This window comes from Trachypithecus francoisi, unplaced genomic scaffold, assembly GCF_009764315.1.
Source record: "Trachypithecus francoisi isolate TF-2019V2 unplaced genomic scaffold, Tfra_2.0 Lachesis_group3, whole genome shotgun sequence".
Classification (NCBI taxonomy): domain Eukaryota; kingdom Metazoa; phylum Chordata; class Mammalia; order Primates; family Cercopithecidae; genus Trachypithecus; species Trachypithecus francoisi.
Window position 1 is genome coordinate 137,965,082 of NW_022681468.1, and position 14,822 is coordinate 137,979,903.

At 41.7% G+C, this 14,822-nt stretch overlaps 1 protein-coding gene across 3 annotated transcripts in view; it reads right to left on the minus strand.

Moving 5' to 3' along the window:
* Positions 1-8,640: 8,640 nt before the first annotated feature.
* Positions 8,641-14,822, minus strand: part of MAPK6 (mitogen-activated protein kinase 6) — a 46,026-nt gene continuing 39,844 nt past the window's right edge. For all 3 annotated transcript variants that reach the window (XM_033190099.1, XM_033190101.1, XM_033190100.1), the window contains exons 5-6: positions 13,628-13,829; positions 8,641-10,992 (exon numbers count right to left, since the gene is read on the minus strand). In XM_033190099.1, coding sequence (XP_033045990.1) covers positions 9,894-10,992; positions 13,628-13,829 — 1,301 coding nt within the window. In that variant the 3' untranslated portion in view covers positions 8,641-9,893. The remainder of the gene's footprint in view (positions 10,993-13,627; positions 13,830-14,822) is intronic.

A 14,822-nucleotide genomic window follows, 5' to 3' on the forward strand; every position in this document is an offset into this window, starting at 1 on the left:
ATGAACAATAGAACTCAAATGACGTCTGAATTCGGATGGTACATAAATTAACATTTGTTAGAAGTCTTAGAACTCTTTGTCTTTTCTCCTGTTGAGCATGGGAAGGTAGCTAAATCAATGACTCAGGCAGGTTCTTTGTCTTAAAGCAATATATGCAAGAATTTTGATTCCAACATTCTCATTTTTGAAAAAATCCTTTAATAAGTTCTGCAAAGTGTATATGTGTATGCATGTGCACACATGGACACACATATATGTATAAAATAGGAACACTGTGTTAGGATGAATATGATTACCTGGCATGTGTGGTGGGGTTTTCTGATAGTGAGGGAAGTAGGCCGGTCATGGTGGCTCACGCCTGTAATCTCAGCACTTTGGGAGGCCGAGGTGGGTGAATCACCTGAGGTCAGGAGTTCGAGACCAACCTGACCAACATGGCGAAACTCCGTCTCTACTAAAAACACAAAAATTAGCCAGACGTGGTGGGTACCTGTGGTCCCAACTACTTAGGAGGCTGAGGTGGCAGGATGAATTGAGCCTAGGAGGTGGAGGTTGCAAAGAGCCAAGATTGTGCCACTGCATTCCAGCCTGGGCAACAAAGTGAGACTCTGTCTCAAAAAAAAAAAAAAAAATAGATTCAGCACATCTTTGAGGGTTTATGATGTATAGATCTTGTTCTAGGTGTTGAGGTCCATCAGTGAAAAACTCTGACAAAGTTTTACTCTCATGGAGCTTACATTCTAGAAGATAATAAACCATAAACAGAATACAGTTGGTAAATCATAAATTACTCAACTGTTATGTATAAAGAAATTAAGTAGTGCCAGGTACAGTGGCTCACATCTGTAATCCGAGCAGTTGGAGGAGTGCTTAAGGTTAGGAGTTTGAGACCAGCCTGAGCAACATAGCGAGACCCTGACTCTACACACACACACACACAAAAACACCTTTTTTAAAATATTAGCTGGGCATGGTGGCACACACCTGTAGTCCAAGCTACTTGGGAGGCTGAAGCAGGCAATATCATTTGAGCCCAGGAGTTCAAGGTTGCAGTGTGCTATGATCATGCCATTATATTCCAACCTGGGTGACAGAGTGAGACCCCGATTCTGAAAAAAAAAAATAAAATTTTAAAATTCAGTAAGCTGGGTGTGGTGGCTCATGCCTGTAATCCCAGCACTTTGGGAGGCTGAGGTAGGCAGATCACCTGAGGTCAGGAGTTCAAGACAAGTCTGGCCAACATGGTGAAACCCCATCTCTACTAAAAGTACAAAAATTAGCTGGGCATGGTGGTATGCGCCTGTGATCCCAGCTACTCAGGTGGCTGAAGCAGGAGAATTGCTTGAACCTGGGAGGCAGAGGTTGCAGTGGGTCAAGATCACGCCATTGCACTCCAGCCTGGGTGACAAGAGTGAGACTCCATCTCAAAAAAATTAATTCAGTAAATGAAATTAATACAGTTTTAAGAATGATATTGTAATAAAATTGGAACATTTTAAAATTAAAAATTGCTGAATCAGTAACTTAAAATTTACAACAAATATATTGGTGTGACATGTAACAGACAGTTGAGTACATTTTTTAGTCATATAAGAAAACTGAAAAAAAAAAAACTGTCTAGGAAGTAATAGCCTGAATTCTAGTCCTGATTTCACTACTGCCCAAACTTGGGCAAATTACTTAATTTATTTCCGTATCCTTCACTCGCAGATGGGGATAATATCTGGTCTACCTGACCTCATAGGATTATTATGAAACTCACAAGAAGTATAGAAGTATGCTCTAAAAATCACCAACCAATCATCACTATACATAAGTCAAGGGATTGTAATTAATTAAGCTATAAACTATCCTGATGAACTCCACAAGAGACAAGCTGGGGCCAGGTGCGGTGGCTCACACCTGTAATCCCCGCACTTTGGGAGGCTGAGGTGGGTGGATCACTTGAGGTCAGGAGTTTGATACTAGCCTGGCCAACATGGCAAGACCCCGTCTCTACTAAAAATACAAAAATTAGCCAAGCGTGGTGGCACAACCCTGTAATCCCAGCTACTTGGGAGGCTGAGGCAGGAGAATCGCTTAAACCCAGGAGGCAGAAGTTGCAGTGATCTGAGATGGCTCCATTGCACTCCAGCCTGGGTGGCAGTCAGACTCTGTCTCAAAAAAAAAAAAAAAGACAAGCTGGTGACATCAATGCCTGGAGGCGGCCAGTGGGTCTTGTTGGAGAAGCAGTGCCCTACAGAATAATATGTCTGACAGCTGACTATAAAAAAGTAAAGAGGAAGAGATAGCTTATTGCCATGTGTTGCAGGTACATTTGGGGACGGGCAGCTAAAAATAATTTTCCTACCTGCCTTCCACTCCCAGTCAAGAAGGATTGACTCCCAACAGCAGCAGCAATCCCTCAACATAACCCTGCCAACTGGCCGTAGATAACTAGGGAGAGGGCCAATATGATTTGCTTTCAGAGAAACCTTGAATTGGGAGAGAGAAATAGGCAGAAGGATGGATAGACAGAAGAACTCTATATAGCTGGAGGGTTACATTTGAAGTTGAAGCTGTAAGTAACCAGATTCTACCCACTGTTGGGATCAGAAGCCCAGCTGGTTGATAAAGAATAGAGCAGAGATGAGATGCAGACTCCTGCCTGGGCTACTGGTGCTCCCCCTCCCCGGGCCTGGTTCCGGTTCTTCCTGAGATCCAGTTCTTGGGCTCCAGAAATCACCCTTGAATCCTGATAAATTTACTGATTTTGCAAAGGCTACCGTGAGGTGGTTTCTGTTGCCACAGATCCTGAGTTAGATGTAGAATCTAGGCCTGGCTCGGCTGCCAGGGTTACGAATAGCAATAGCGCAGAGACAGTTGAAAACCAAACTGCACTGCGTTGTCTTAACTGGGTCACGAGCGTGTTGTGCAATCCTAACAGGTACAGTCATCCCAGCCAGGAGAGCAGGGAGGCAGCTGAGCAGCTGACTCAGGAGCAATACAATGGTTCACCTAAACGGCACCTACACTTGACAATGCGATTAAGGATAATAAACCAGCCCAACCAGTCTTACGTATTCCGAGAATTTCTAACTGTTCTCAGGATTGCAACTTGGAGCTTGCTGGTTCAGGAGAGTCACATCTAAGGAATCCCAAAGTTAGATACCCCTTTGCAAATTGCACAAAGTTGGAGAACTATGAATACTATAACCCCCAAACAAATAAGCAAACCCCAGCCCTATCAGTAGAGCTTCGCTGTTCCAGAGCACCATCAATCCAGAGGGAATTTACAAACGAGGCAGCCAGCATTAGTTTCCTTCATGCCTTCATTCAGTAAATACGGTGTGCTCACCATGTCCCATGCCCTGCGTAAGAGCTGGGGATAGAGCCAAAGTCCCTACTTCAAGGAGCTTATATTCTCTTTTTTTTTTTTTTTTTTTTTGAGACGGAGTCTTGCTCTGTCGCCCAGGTTGGAGTGCAGTGGCGCGATCTCGGCTTACTGCAAGCTCCGCCTCCCGGGTTCACGCCATTCTCCTGCCTCAGCCTCCCGAGTAGCTAGGACTACAGGCGCCCGCCACCACGCCTGGCTAATTTTTTGTACTTTCGGTAGAGACGGGGTTTCACCATGTTAGCCAGGATGGTCTCCATCTCCTGACCTCATGATCCACCCGTCTCGGCCTCCCAAAGTGCTGGGATTACAGGCGTGAGCCACCACGCCCGGCTAAGGAGCTTATATTCTAACACGGGAACACAATCTGTAAATAAAGATATACCATGTCAGCGGTTATGTGCTGGAAGGCAAAATCAAGCGGGTCAGGGGCATATGACTGATGGGATGCATGCTATTTTATATATACATTGGTCAGGCACAGCCTCTGTGATAAAGTGACATTTGAGCAAAAACTTCTAATGAGGGAGGGAGGGAGGGAGTGATGCAGCTGTCAGGGCCAAGAGCTTTCAAGGCAGCGAGAAGAGCATGTCAGAAACCCTAAGATGAGAGCAACTGTGGCCCAGTGCTGTTGGACCCATGCGAGCACAGGAGGAAGGAGTGGAGAGGTGCCTGTGAGCCTCCGTAAAGACATTGGTATTTACCCTCAGGAGGGGAGTCATTCAAATTTTGAGAAACTAGGGGAGTGATGTGGTTTAACTTAGGCCTTACAAGGATCACTCTGCTGTACTGACCGTAAACTGCATGGTGGCCAGTTAGGAGGCTATAGGCATGATCCAGCAGACTGGGAGGGTGGACTGGATCACAAGGCCGCGATGGAGATGGTGAAAAGTGGTCAGATTCTGGATACAGCCATGGAATTCATCGATGGATTGGATATGAGTTTTCAGAGAAAGGAGTGTAAAGTGACTCCAAGGCTTTTGGCTTCTAAATGAAGATGCTTGTTCTAGGGGGTGGGGTGGGGGAAGCAATTGCAGACTGGTGGGCTCAGTCTAGTCTTTTGGAGTCTGAGAGCTGCTTCACTGAATTCGTTTGTGTAAGGGTTTGGCTGGTGAGAAAGGACCAGAAGCTGGAGCCAAAAGTTGGATAGAGCTGGTGGGTACTATGGCTAGAGCGAGAAGCCATCTGTAGGTCAAGGCCAGAAGTTTAGATCGATAGGAGAATGTAATACTGAAGGCAGTGTCAAGGTCAGAATCCAGTGTTTGGTACAATTTGGGTGGCAGTGGGCAGTAATTCAGACAGGACAAGGGCAATGGTGATTTATTAAGTACTAGGCATTGGCCAGGCACGGTGGCTCACGTGAGCCTGTAATCCCAGCACTTTGGGAGGCCAAGGCGGGCAGATCACAAGGTCAGGAGATCGAGACCATCCTGTGAATGGTGAAACCCTGTCTCTACTAACAATACAAAAAATTAGCTGGGCGTGGTGGCAGGTGCCTATAGTCCCAGTAACTCGGGAGGCTGAGGCAGGGGAATGGCGTGAACTTGGGGGCTGGAGCTTGCAGTGAGCCAAGATCACGCCACTGCACTCCAGCCTGGGCGACAGAGCGAGACTCCATCTCAAAAAGAAAAATAAATTTAAAAAGTACCAGGCATCATGCTAAAAAGCCTATGTGTACAGTATCTCATTGAATTCTTACAACTCTACGAGTTAGGTATCATTAGCTCTACTTGACAAATGAGGAAAATCAAAAGGTTGAATAACCTCTCCAAGGCCACAAGGCTTGTAAGCAGAAGAACAGTTTTAAGCTTTGATTGGATCTAACTCTGCAGCATGTGTACCTAAACACTATGCAATGCTGCAAGGTTCAATGTACCAGCTGGCAGCTGAGGTTGCCTCAGAGGTTCAAATCAGGAGGGTGTGGGATTGGTAAGTCCAGGTAGAAGCAGAGTCTAAATGTACAGACGTGGCTCCAAGTTTGTGGTTTACATTAGGCATGAAGAAACAGGCTTGGACTGGACTTTGAACCAGGAGACTGGGATCAGCATCTCAAATCTGGCACCAGCATTCCCACTCACCCAACTACAACAGCACTAAGACCTAATTAGGCAAGATGTTGCAGAGGCTGACAATTGTAATGGAAAGTCAGTATTCTGCTTAGCTAGGTTTGTGACACTACCACTGTATTATACTCAGATAAACATGTGAATCCAGTGGAATTTCTTTGTTAGACCTCTGCATTATAACTGAAACAGTGTTCTAATGTGGACGATCAAACACCCTTCCCCTTCTGTAAGATATTTGTTACATAGATGTTGGAATCTATGTTGAAAGAGCTCACAAAGATCCTTCTCTTCACCTGGCTTAATTAAGGAGACTGCTCTAGATCCTACAGGAAAGAGCTTGGTGAGTTTACACTGCTCTTTCAAAGGCAAACAACCCTGGCGTTCCAATACTTTTGCCTTTTTCTCTACCTGTCAACTGGTAAGGGTGCACTGAACACAAAATTTCATTCTCAGTCTGCTTAAAAGGCACATTGAATGCAGCCAGTTCAATAAAAATAATACAGAAATAAGATCTATAAGCAAGCACATCCTGGCAAGAGCTAATTGCTGTGCTATTATAATGGGTTAGAATTAAATAAGACACTGTCTGGTTCAGAAGTTGTTTCAGGTCAGGCTCGAGTACTACGCATTTCTAGTTTAATAAGGAACTTAGGCTCACCAAGATGGTGACACCCAAGTGACGGAGAGTCAGTGGTAAAACTGGGTCCAGAACTCAGATCTCCTGATTTCCAGTTCAATTTTCTTTCTTCTCTACTCAGAAGGTACTAGGATCTGAATGATAAACAATGCTCACATGGAGAGGTATCAGGTAAAACTGCAATTGACTAATATGCCATACATGATGGACCTACTTAGGGTAGAGTCTCTACTGGCTTTTAATTCAATAGTAAGCAGGTACTGAAAAGGCTGGGAGCAGGTCAGCGGTTCAGACAACTGTCCACTTGCTGACTAGACCACTAACTAAATGTGCTCTATATAAAACACACCAAAGCATTGAATGGAAAACAGTACTTGCAAATAAAATAATTTCATAAGCAATACTATACAGGTGTCTTAACTGAGAAGCAAAGGTGCTATTTGCTTGGATTTTATTTGAAAACCCTATTTGATTCATTATCTACTTCTCCTTAGATAAGGCCCCCAGTATAATTACATAACTGGCTCAGCCTTTAAGATTTAAAGCCTCTGTTCCCAAGCTGCAGTGGCTGCAGCAATAGGAACTGAGAAACAAGGCAATCTCATATTGAAGTGGCTCCGTAAGGATCCCTACGGTGTAGTCATGATTTCCAGCCATGCAGTTGTTTGGAATTAGAAATCCTGATTCCTACTGTAAACTGAACATTGCAAAGCTGGTAGGATTAATTCAGTGGAAGAAACTTGGTTTCGTGTTTGGAGGCATGTGGATGAATAGGAACTCTTGTGTATTGCTGGCAGGAATGTGAGTCAGTACAGTCACTTTTGGACAGGGATATGGCATCTTCATACACTTGAAGATATGTTGCAACTCCACTCCTAGGTATCTGCCCTAAAGACACTCTTACACATGTTCACAAGAATTCTCACTGCAAAGATGTTGGTAGAAGCAAAATTTTGGAAGATGTCATTAAAAAAAATATGTTGTGGCGTAGCAATGAAAACTAAAGCTATCAGGCAAATGATAAGAAGAGCAGGGGTGACCATACTCATGTCAGAAGAAAATGCTTTACAGTCAGGCACAATGGCTCACACCTGTAATTCCAGCACATTGGGAGGCTGAGGAAGATTGCTTGAGCCCAGGGTTCAAGACCAGCCTGGGTCACATGTGGAGACCTTGTCTCTATAAACACATTTTAGGAGAACTATAAAAAAAATTTAAAAACTAGCTGGGCATGTTGGCTCATGCCTGTGGCTCCAGCTACTCAGGAGGCTGAGGCAGGATTGCCTGAGCCTGAGATGTCAAGGTTGCAGTGAGCTATGATCATATCACTGCACTCCAGCCTGGGCCACAGAGTAAGACCCTGTCTCAGAGTAGAGAACCCAGAAATAAATTCTCATCTATATGGTAAAATGATCTTTGACAAAGGTGCCAGCTACTCCTAGGTACTCAAGAGGCTGAGGTGGGAGGATCACTTGAGCCTAGGTTCAAGATTCAGTGAGCTGTGATCATGCCACTGCACTTCAACCTGGGTGGCAGAGCAAGACCTTGTCTCTTTGAGTGTTTCATCTTCATTACCCTATAAAGATACTTTGATTGCAAGTGGGGACAAAGTAAATGGCACATAAAACTTTTATTGCAAATTTGACTTCACAATACTTAGTACTCAGCCTGGGTCACCCTAAAGCAAGCATATTTTATATAAGCGGTTTCTGTTTTACTTTCTTTCTTTGATGACTATGTTTTGACTTTTTAATGCCAACAAGTCAGATCATTGTGTAGATGGTCACTAAACTGCCAAGGTGACAATAACAAATGTGGATTAAGCCCAGGAGCCAAGTTTCCCAGTAAGAAAAATCCTAGGCCTCCTTCAGGGAAGACAGCATTTAAGTCAAAGCTAATTATTCTCAAAATGAACATAGATTTGCAAAAAAATGGTTATAATGGAGGATCAGGGACCAATGTCTGCTGCCCGTTGCTTCCTTTACCTCCTGTCTGGTGCTCTCATGACACTCAAAGCCTCTGCACTTGTCACCCCACCCAGATCCAACTACAAGTGTCCCATTTCCTGCCCCCCACAAATCAATTCTCATGACTGCACTTCAGAGCTTGTCCTCTTAAGGTAATCGGAGTATGTTTAAATTCATAACGTGGACAGTATTCAACCAGAAAACAAACAAAAAAATATATATGTGGCTTTGAGAAGGTAGGTGGGCAGATGTTAACAGAATTGGTATTGTACAAAACAAGGATGAAAGAAAAGTGAGGATGGTTTTATAGCTGGATAGGTAAAAGGGTAATTTCTTAAGCAAAGATGTATTACGGAGCAAATACTTCTCAAGTTTTCTCTGACTGCACAGTTCAAAGATTCAACTATACATTTTACCTAACAGTTTTGAAATACTATAAAGCCTTATTCCATTCCAATGTGTGATGGTTTAAGTCAAAAGACTTCAACCTTCTCAGCCTTTCAGACTAGCAATTTACAGCCATAATTCAAAGTGATTCTGGTAGTAATTTTCATTCTAGCAGAAAATTTTCATTAATCCAAGAGTGAAACAGGAGCCGTATTTGCTGGCCATGTTTTATTTGTCCTTTTTCTTCAAACAGGATAACCGAAGATACAGACAGTATTCAATAAAATAAAATAGATGAAACAAATTCTAAGAGACTGTGATGCCACATGCTACGTTTAACCTAATTTTATTCATGCTTGCCTTGGGATGGGGAATAGATCATTCAGTAAAAACATACAGTAAAAACAAAATGTCTTATCATGTACAACTTTTAAACTACAATAACGATGTACCTTAATTACTTCCATGCACACAAGTCTAACATTCTTTTTTTTAAAAAATAAACACAATTAAGACTTCTAGGAGCATTTTATAATAAAGTAATTCCTAATTAATTTTTCTTTGTAGATAGATCAAGCACCTCCAAAATACAAATTCCTATACACAGTGAGCACGTTACTTAAAATGAACACTTTAAGTAAATTAAGTACGTGGACAGCCTTAGGATAAGCTGACATTATAGATTCAGCTAAGTAGGCAACGAACCATAGTGCCAAATGGAAAAAGTGTATTTGCAAATAAATTTTAAAAACTAAGTTAATTTTTATAATTAAATACAGAAAATATACTGATTTGCTAAAATAAATAAGATGTGATGTATTAACACTTCACTATAAAGAATGCATATCAGAACATTTATAAACAGTGAATGAGTTTTATTAAGAATAGTTTACTACAATAAACGCTGGCTAAATAGAAGTGCATTTTGTGAAGCACTATGGGTGGTATATGTTTTGCCACATACTCTTGTTACCTTGAGGTAGATAACACATGTGTACCAAATTCGGCATTCATTTTCAGTTGCTGCTGGTATCATGTGTTTTAAGAAATGTGTACAGTATGAAAAACTTGAAAATACTCATGAATGAAAAATGTCTTAGGAAAAAAATAGCTATTTTCATGCAATTATGTACAGTCTCACTGTGTAAATTTCAAGGCAAGGTTTGTTTCCTGTAAAACAGATCATTGTTCTATGAGAGAATGTTCTTTACTTGTCTTAGTGCATTTCTTTTCTCCTCCTGCATTATTTTGCTCTAGTCTTTATTTTTGTGTGCAAATGACATGCCAGTTAAAATGAAAACTCTCACATGTAGAAAAAGAAAGTCTGGATTTTAAAAACCAAGGAACTCATAAAATCCTTACTAAATGACACCATCTGATTCAAGTAAAAAATGACTTAAACACTAGTAATAAAAAAAGACAACACATTTCATGAATACAAAGACAAATGTCTGCTGAGTGTTTTAGTTCAGATGTTTCAGAATGCTGCTGTATGTTTTATGAGGAATTTGAGGGGAAGATTTCATAGCAGAAGGTGTTAATGTGGCCTGTATAGACTTAAGTGGTGACCCAACTGGACTATGAAACTGCGGGATGCCTATGGACTCGAGCTGCTTGTTAAAGAGGAACTCCCCACTGTTGTTCAGAAATCCTGCCTCATGTCCTCTCTCCCCAAGCTTCCCATCCTCTACTGGCTCAGTTTCTAGCATTTCAGTATCTTCTTTCCTGCTAAAGAACTTGTCCAAGTAACTAGTGTAAGTGTTTTCCTTCTCAACTTGTTCATCCTTCCTTACCTCACAAAACTGGTTGATGAAAAAACAGTCCTCCCCACCACTCATAAACTGGCTGTCCCAAGAAGATTGGTACAAGGCTTCTAATTGAGCCAGATTTGCCATTCCTTTTTCCTGTTTTTCTTGGCTTACTGACTTTGATATCAAACTTTTCAATTCTAGTTGGGACACTGAGCTATTCAAGTCATTTAATTTATCAACAACATCAGTAGGCTCATGTTGGGAACTAAGTTGAATAGTTCCTGCAATAAAGGAATCAAAATCAAACCCCTGATTCTTTTCCCTTTCTTTTCCAGCCAGTTGCTGTGATGCTTCCTCTAGCGCTATCTGGGCTTTAACCAATCCATTCCTTTCACATTTTGATTTGCCTTTCTTATCAGATTTTTCTTTGCTTTGTTCTTTCCAATTGGAAAGATCTATAATAAGCTTAGGTTCATAGTAATGGTTAACTTCACTCTCTCTCCAAACTAAGTTATCTAAATATGATGACGACCTCGTTTTGTAGTTACAAGTATGGCTACACTCCAGATCACAATATTTGTTTTCATGATGATCTGAGTATTGCCAACAAGGCTCAGTAGAGTAACTGGTATCAAAAGCAGGATCCTCTAGATACTTTTCCCGATCTCCATCCAAATATTTTCGGGGATCAACTTGTACTTCTTCTTCATCAGTGACATCAGACAGAGCTCTTGGATCAAGCTGAACCTCATCAATATCAAAGTTGTTATGTATAGGCCAATCATGCTCTGAAAACTGACAATCATGATACCTGAAAAAAATCAATACACTAGTGTTATTCCATGTATATGATTTCATTTTCAAATTCACCGAGTACCTTTTATGTGACAGCACTGTGCTAGGTCTATGAGGGGATAATTATAGGAGAATAAAGTCATATGCCTGCCTTGCCCTACCAGAACTTAGTCTTGATAGCTAAGCTCTGTTAACATATTTGGTAATTGCCAACGAAGTATGTAACTTCATGAGGAACTGAGTCTTCCATTCTGAAATAAGACCAATTCTCATTTATTTCCAATTTGTTTTCTGTCCACCAGTTTCATGCAAACAAAAGACTTCATGGCCACAAAATGCAGATCTCGAATCTCAATCGGGTACCTTACAAATGTTTACAGTAAGGGCAACTAGAAGAGGTTTGCTGGAAAACTCATCACCATGAATAGCAAAAATCTCCCTGTGTATATGTGTTACTGAATGTGCTATCCTATTACATGCACAATCATTGAGGGAAAAGAAAAGAGATTAGATGACTTAGCTAGGTATAATAGAAAATGCAGGCCAGGTGCAGTGGCTCATGCCTGCAATTCTAGCACTTCAGAGGTGGGCAGACCACTTGAGGTCAGGAGTTTGAGACCAGCCTGGCCAACATGGTGAAACCCCATCTCTACTAAAAATACAAAAATTAGTTGAACATGGTGGTGGATGCCTGTAGTCCCAGCTACTAGGGAGGCTGAGGCAGGAGAACTGCTTCAACTCAGGAGGTTACAGTGAACAGAGAGATGGCGCCATTGCACTCCAGCCTGGGCAACAGAGTGAGACTCCGTCTCAAAAAAGAAAAGAACCATATTTAGGGGGGTAGAAATGGACACATGGAGAGAAAAAATAGTTTGCAGATTTGTGTAAACATACCATACCAATACCTCAGTATTTGAGGAGGAGGAAAAAAACTTCTTAAAATCTTAAGACTGTCATTAGTGGTTCCCAAACCTGGCCATACATCAAAATCACCTGATGACTCTATAAGCTACCATCCTACTCTGAAGCAGAATTATATCTAAACTTTCCCAGAAATGTATTTATTTATTTATATGAGACAGAGTCTTGCTCTGTTGCCCAGGCTGGAGTGCAGTGGCGCAATCTCAGCTCACTGCAACTGCCGCCTCCCAGATTCAAGTGATTCTCCTGCCTCAGCCTCCTGAGTAGCTGGGACTACAAGCGCCTGCCGCCAAGCCTGGCTAACTTTTGTATTTTCAGTAGAGACAGGGTTTCACCATGTTAGCCAGGCTGATCTCGAACTACTGACTGCAGGTAATTGGCCCGCCTTGGCCTCACAAAGTGCTGGGATTACAGGCATGAGCCACTGCGCACAGCCAAACTTCCCTAGAAATCCAATTCTTTCACTTTATGAAACATCAAATTATACACTAATGTTTAGACTTCAAAAAGTCCCTTTTACTGAACCTCTGCTAAGTGTCCCCAAATTAATTTTGTCATTAGGAAAACAGAGTCAAATACTGGCTGAGTATGGTGGCTCACGCCCATAATTTCAGCACTGTGGGAGGCCAAGGCAGGCAGATCACCTGAGGTCAGGAGTTCAAGACCAGCCCGGCCAACATAAAAACCCCACCTCTACTAAAAATCAGCCGGGTGCCTGTAATCCCAGCTACTCGGGAGGCTGGAGCAGGACAGTGAGCCAAGATCGCATCACTGCACTCCAGCCTGGGTGAGATTCCATCTCAAAAAAAAAAAAAAAATCTAACATTAGTTGAAAATAATTTTTATCTTAAGATGTAACTACCACTGAGACACTGGAGATATTTTATTGGATATGATTGAGTCTTGTCATCTAACATCTTAAATTGTTCTGACATTCATAAAATGATTCACTTCCAACCTTCACAGTTTAAGGACTTTATAATTTTATTTACTAAATATGCTTTAATGACTTTGAAAATGTTTCAAAGTAGCATTTAACTTTTCCCATCATGTATCATCTAACCAGTAATTACTTTATTAAATATTTAAATTAATGGCTATTTAAGGATCATTACTAAATTTTTCTTTTGAGATGGAGTCTCACTCTAGGCCGGGTGTGGTGGCTCAACCCTGTAATCCCAGTACTTTGGGAGGCTGAGGCGGGTGGATCACGAGGTCAGGAGATCCAGACCATCCTGGCTAACATGGTGAAACCCCGTCTCTACTAAAAATACAAAAAAAAAAAACAAACAAAACTAGCTGGGCGTGGTGGCAGGTAGCTGTAGTCCCAGCTACTCAGGAGGCTGACAGGAGAATGGCGTGAACCCGGGAGACAGAGCTTGCAGTGAGCTGAGATCCCGCCACCGCATTCCAGCCTGGGTGACAGTGCAAGACTCTGTCTCAAAAAAAAAAAAAAATAGAGATGGAGTCTTGCTCTATTGCCCAGACTGGAATGTAGTGGTATGATCTCGGCAGCCTCTGCCTCCTGGGTTCCAGTGATTTTTCTGCCTCAGCCTCCCAAGTAGCTAGGACTACAGGCACCGCCGCCCGCCACCACACCTAATTTTTGTATTTTTATATTACTAAATTTTTAAGACTTCTACATTGTCTTATATATAATATTAAAAAACTCATTACAGTCCACTGAAAGTTCAGTAAATACTCGTTTTTCTAATTTAGGATCACTTTACCTTTCCCAGTTATAAATGTGACTGTGAGTTTCATCCATAAGCAAAATATCATCAACTTCATCTTCAATATGAAAAGGATGGCTTGAAATGGGCTCATCCATTGGAAAAGAATAGATGCTCATGTAAGGATGGGAGAGCGCTTCTTCTGCTGTTAACCGATCCATGGGGCTAAATGTCAAAATTTGTTCCAGGAAATCCAGTGCTGCAAAAGAAAAGGTAAAAGTTTTTGAGAAAAGAACTGCTCACCTTTAGAAAAACAGCAAATGTTGATCTCATTTATTTAAATGACTAGCTAAGTGATTCCCTTAGCACTTCATACTACACAATAGGAAATGAGCATCTTAATTGTACTAACAGGTCTCCATCTTATAAAGGGGAAAAATGGACTACACAATTAAAAAGTTAATTTGTCAGAAATAAAACTCTGGTCTTATTTAGGACTCTGGTTAACCACAAACCCAATTCTTAAAATAAAACAGGCTAGTAGGCCTTCCTTAGCTCCTCACGCAGCCTGAAAGCTGTATTTACATCAGCCACACACTTCTATGCCTTATGATACCGACCTTCAACCCTGGATCATCACCACCATCTACTCTCTGGCCACACACAACTGATGAAAACTAGCTGCAATATCCCCTATCTGGCTCATTACAAATTCATACTGAACAATTTCATTGTGACCTTTGCTATCTGGCCTTCTCTTTATACTCCAGTCTTCTTTATCATTCTCAACAGATAAACCCACTTCATATTTGTCTCAATCCTTACACTTCTTCACTATGGTCACTCACACATCCTCTTATCCTTGCCTTCTAAGTGAGAAAGATGGCCTTTCTGTCTCAAGCCAACCTGTACTCTAGAAAGAACCCATTCTTTTCTTTAAAGAGAGAATTTTAAGACACAGGGTCTTTGCTGGAGTACAATGGCATGATCACAGCTCATTGTAGCCTTGAACTCCTGGGCTCAAGGGATCTTTCTGCCTCAGCCTCCCAAGCAGCCAGGACTACAGGAATGCTACAATGGTGCTGAAGCATGCTAAGATAGAGCAATGTATGGTAAACCACAGAAAGGGAGGATGAAAGGTAAGTATCGAGGGAAATTAACCAGAGTAGGGCTCCTAGGAGTCTTATAGGTTCACTCAGATTTACTTAATCCTGTTTGCTTTTTTCCTTCAAAGATCATAAAGAGAGTGTGG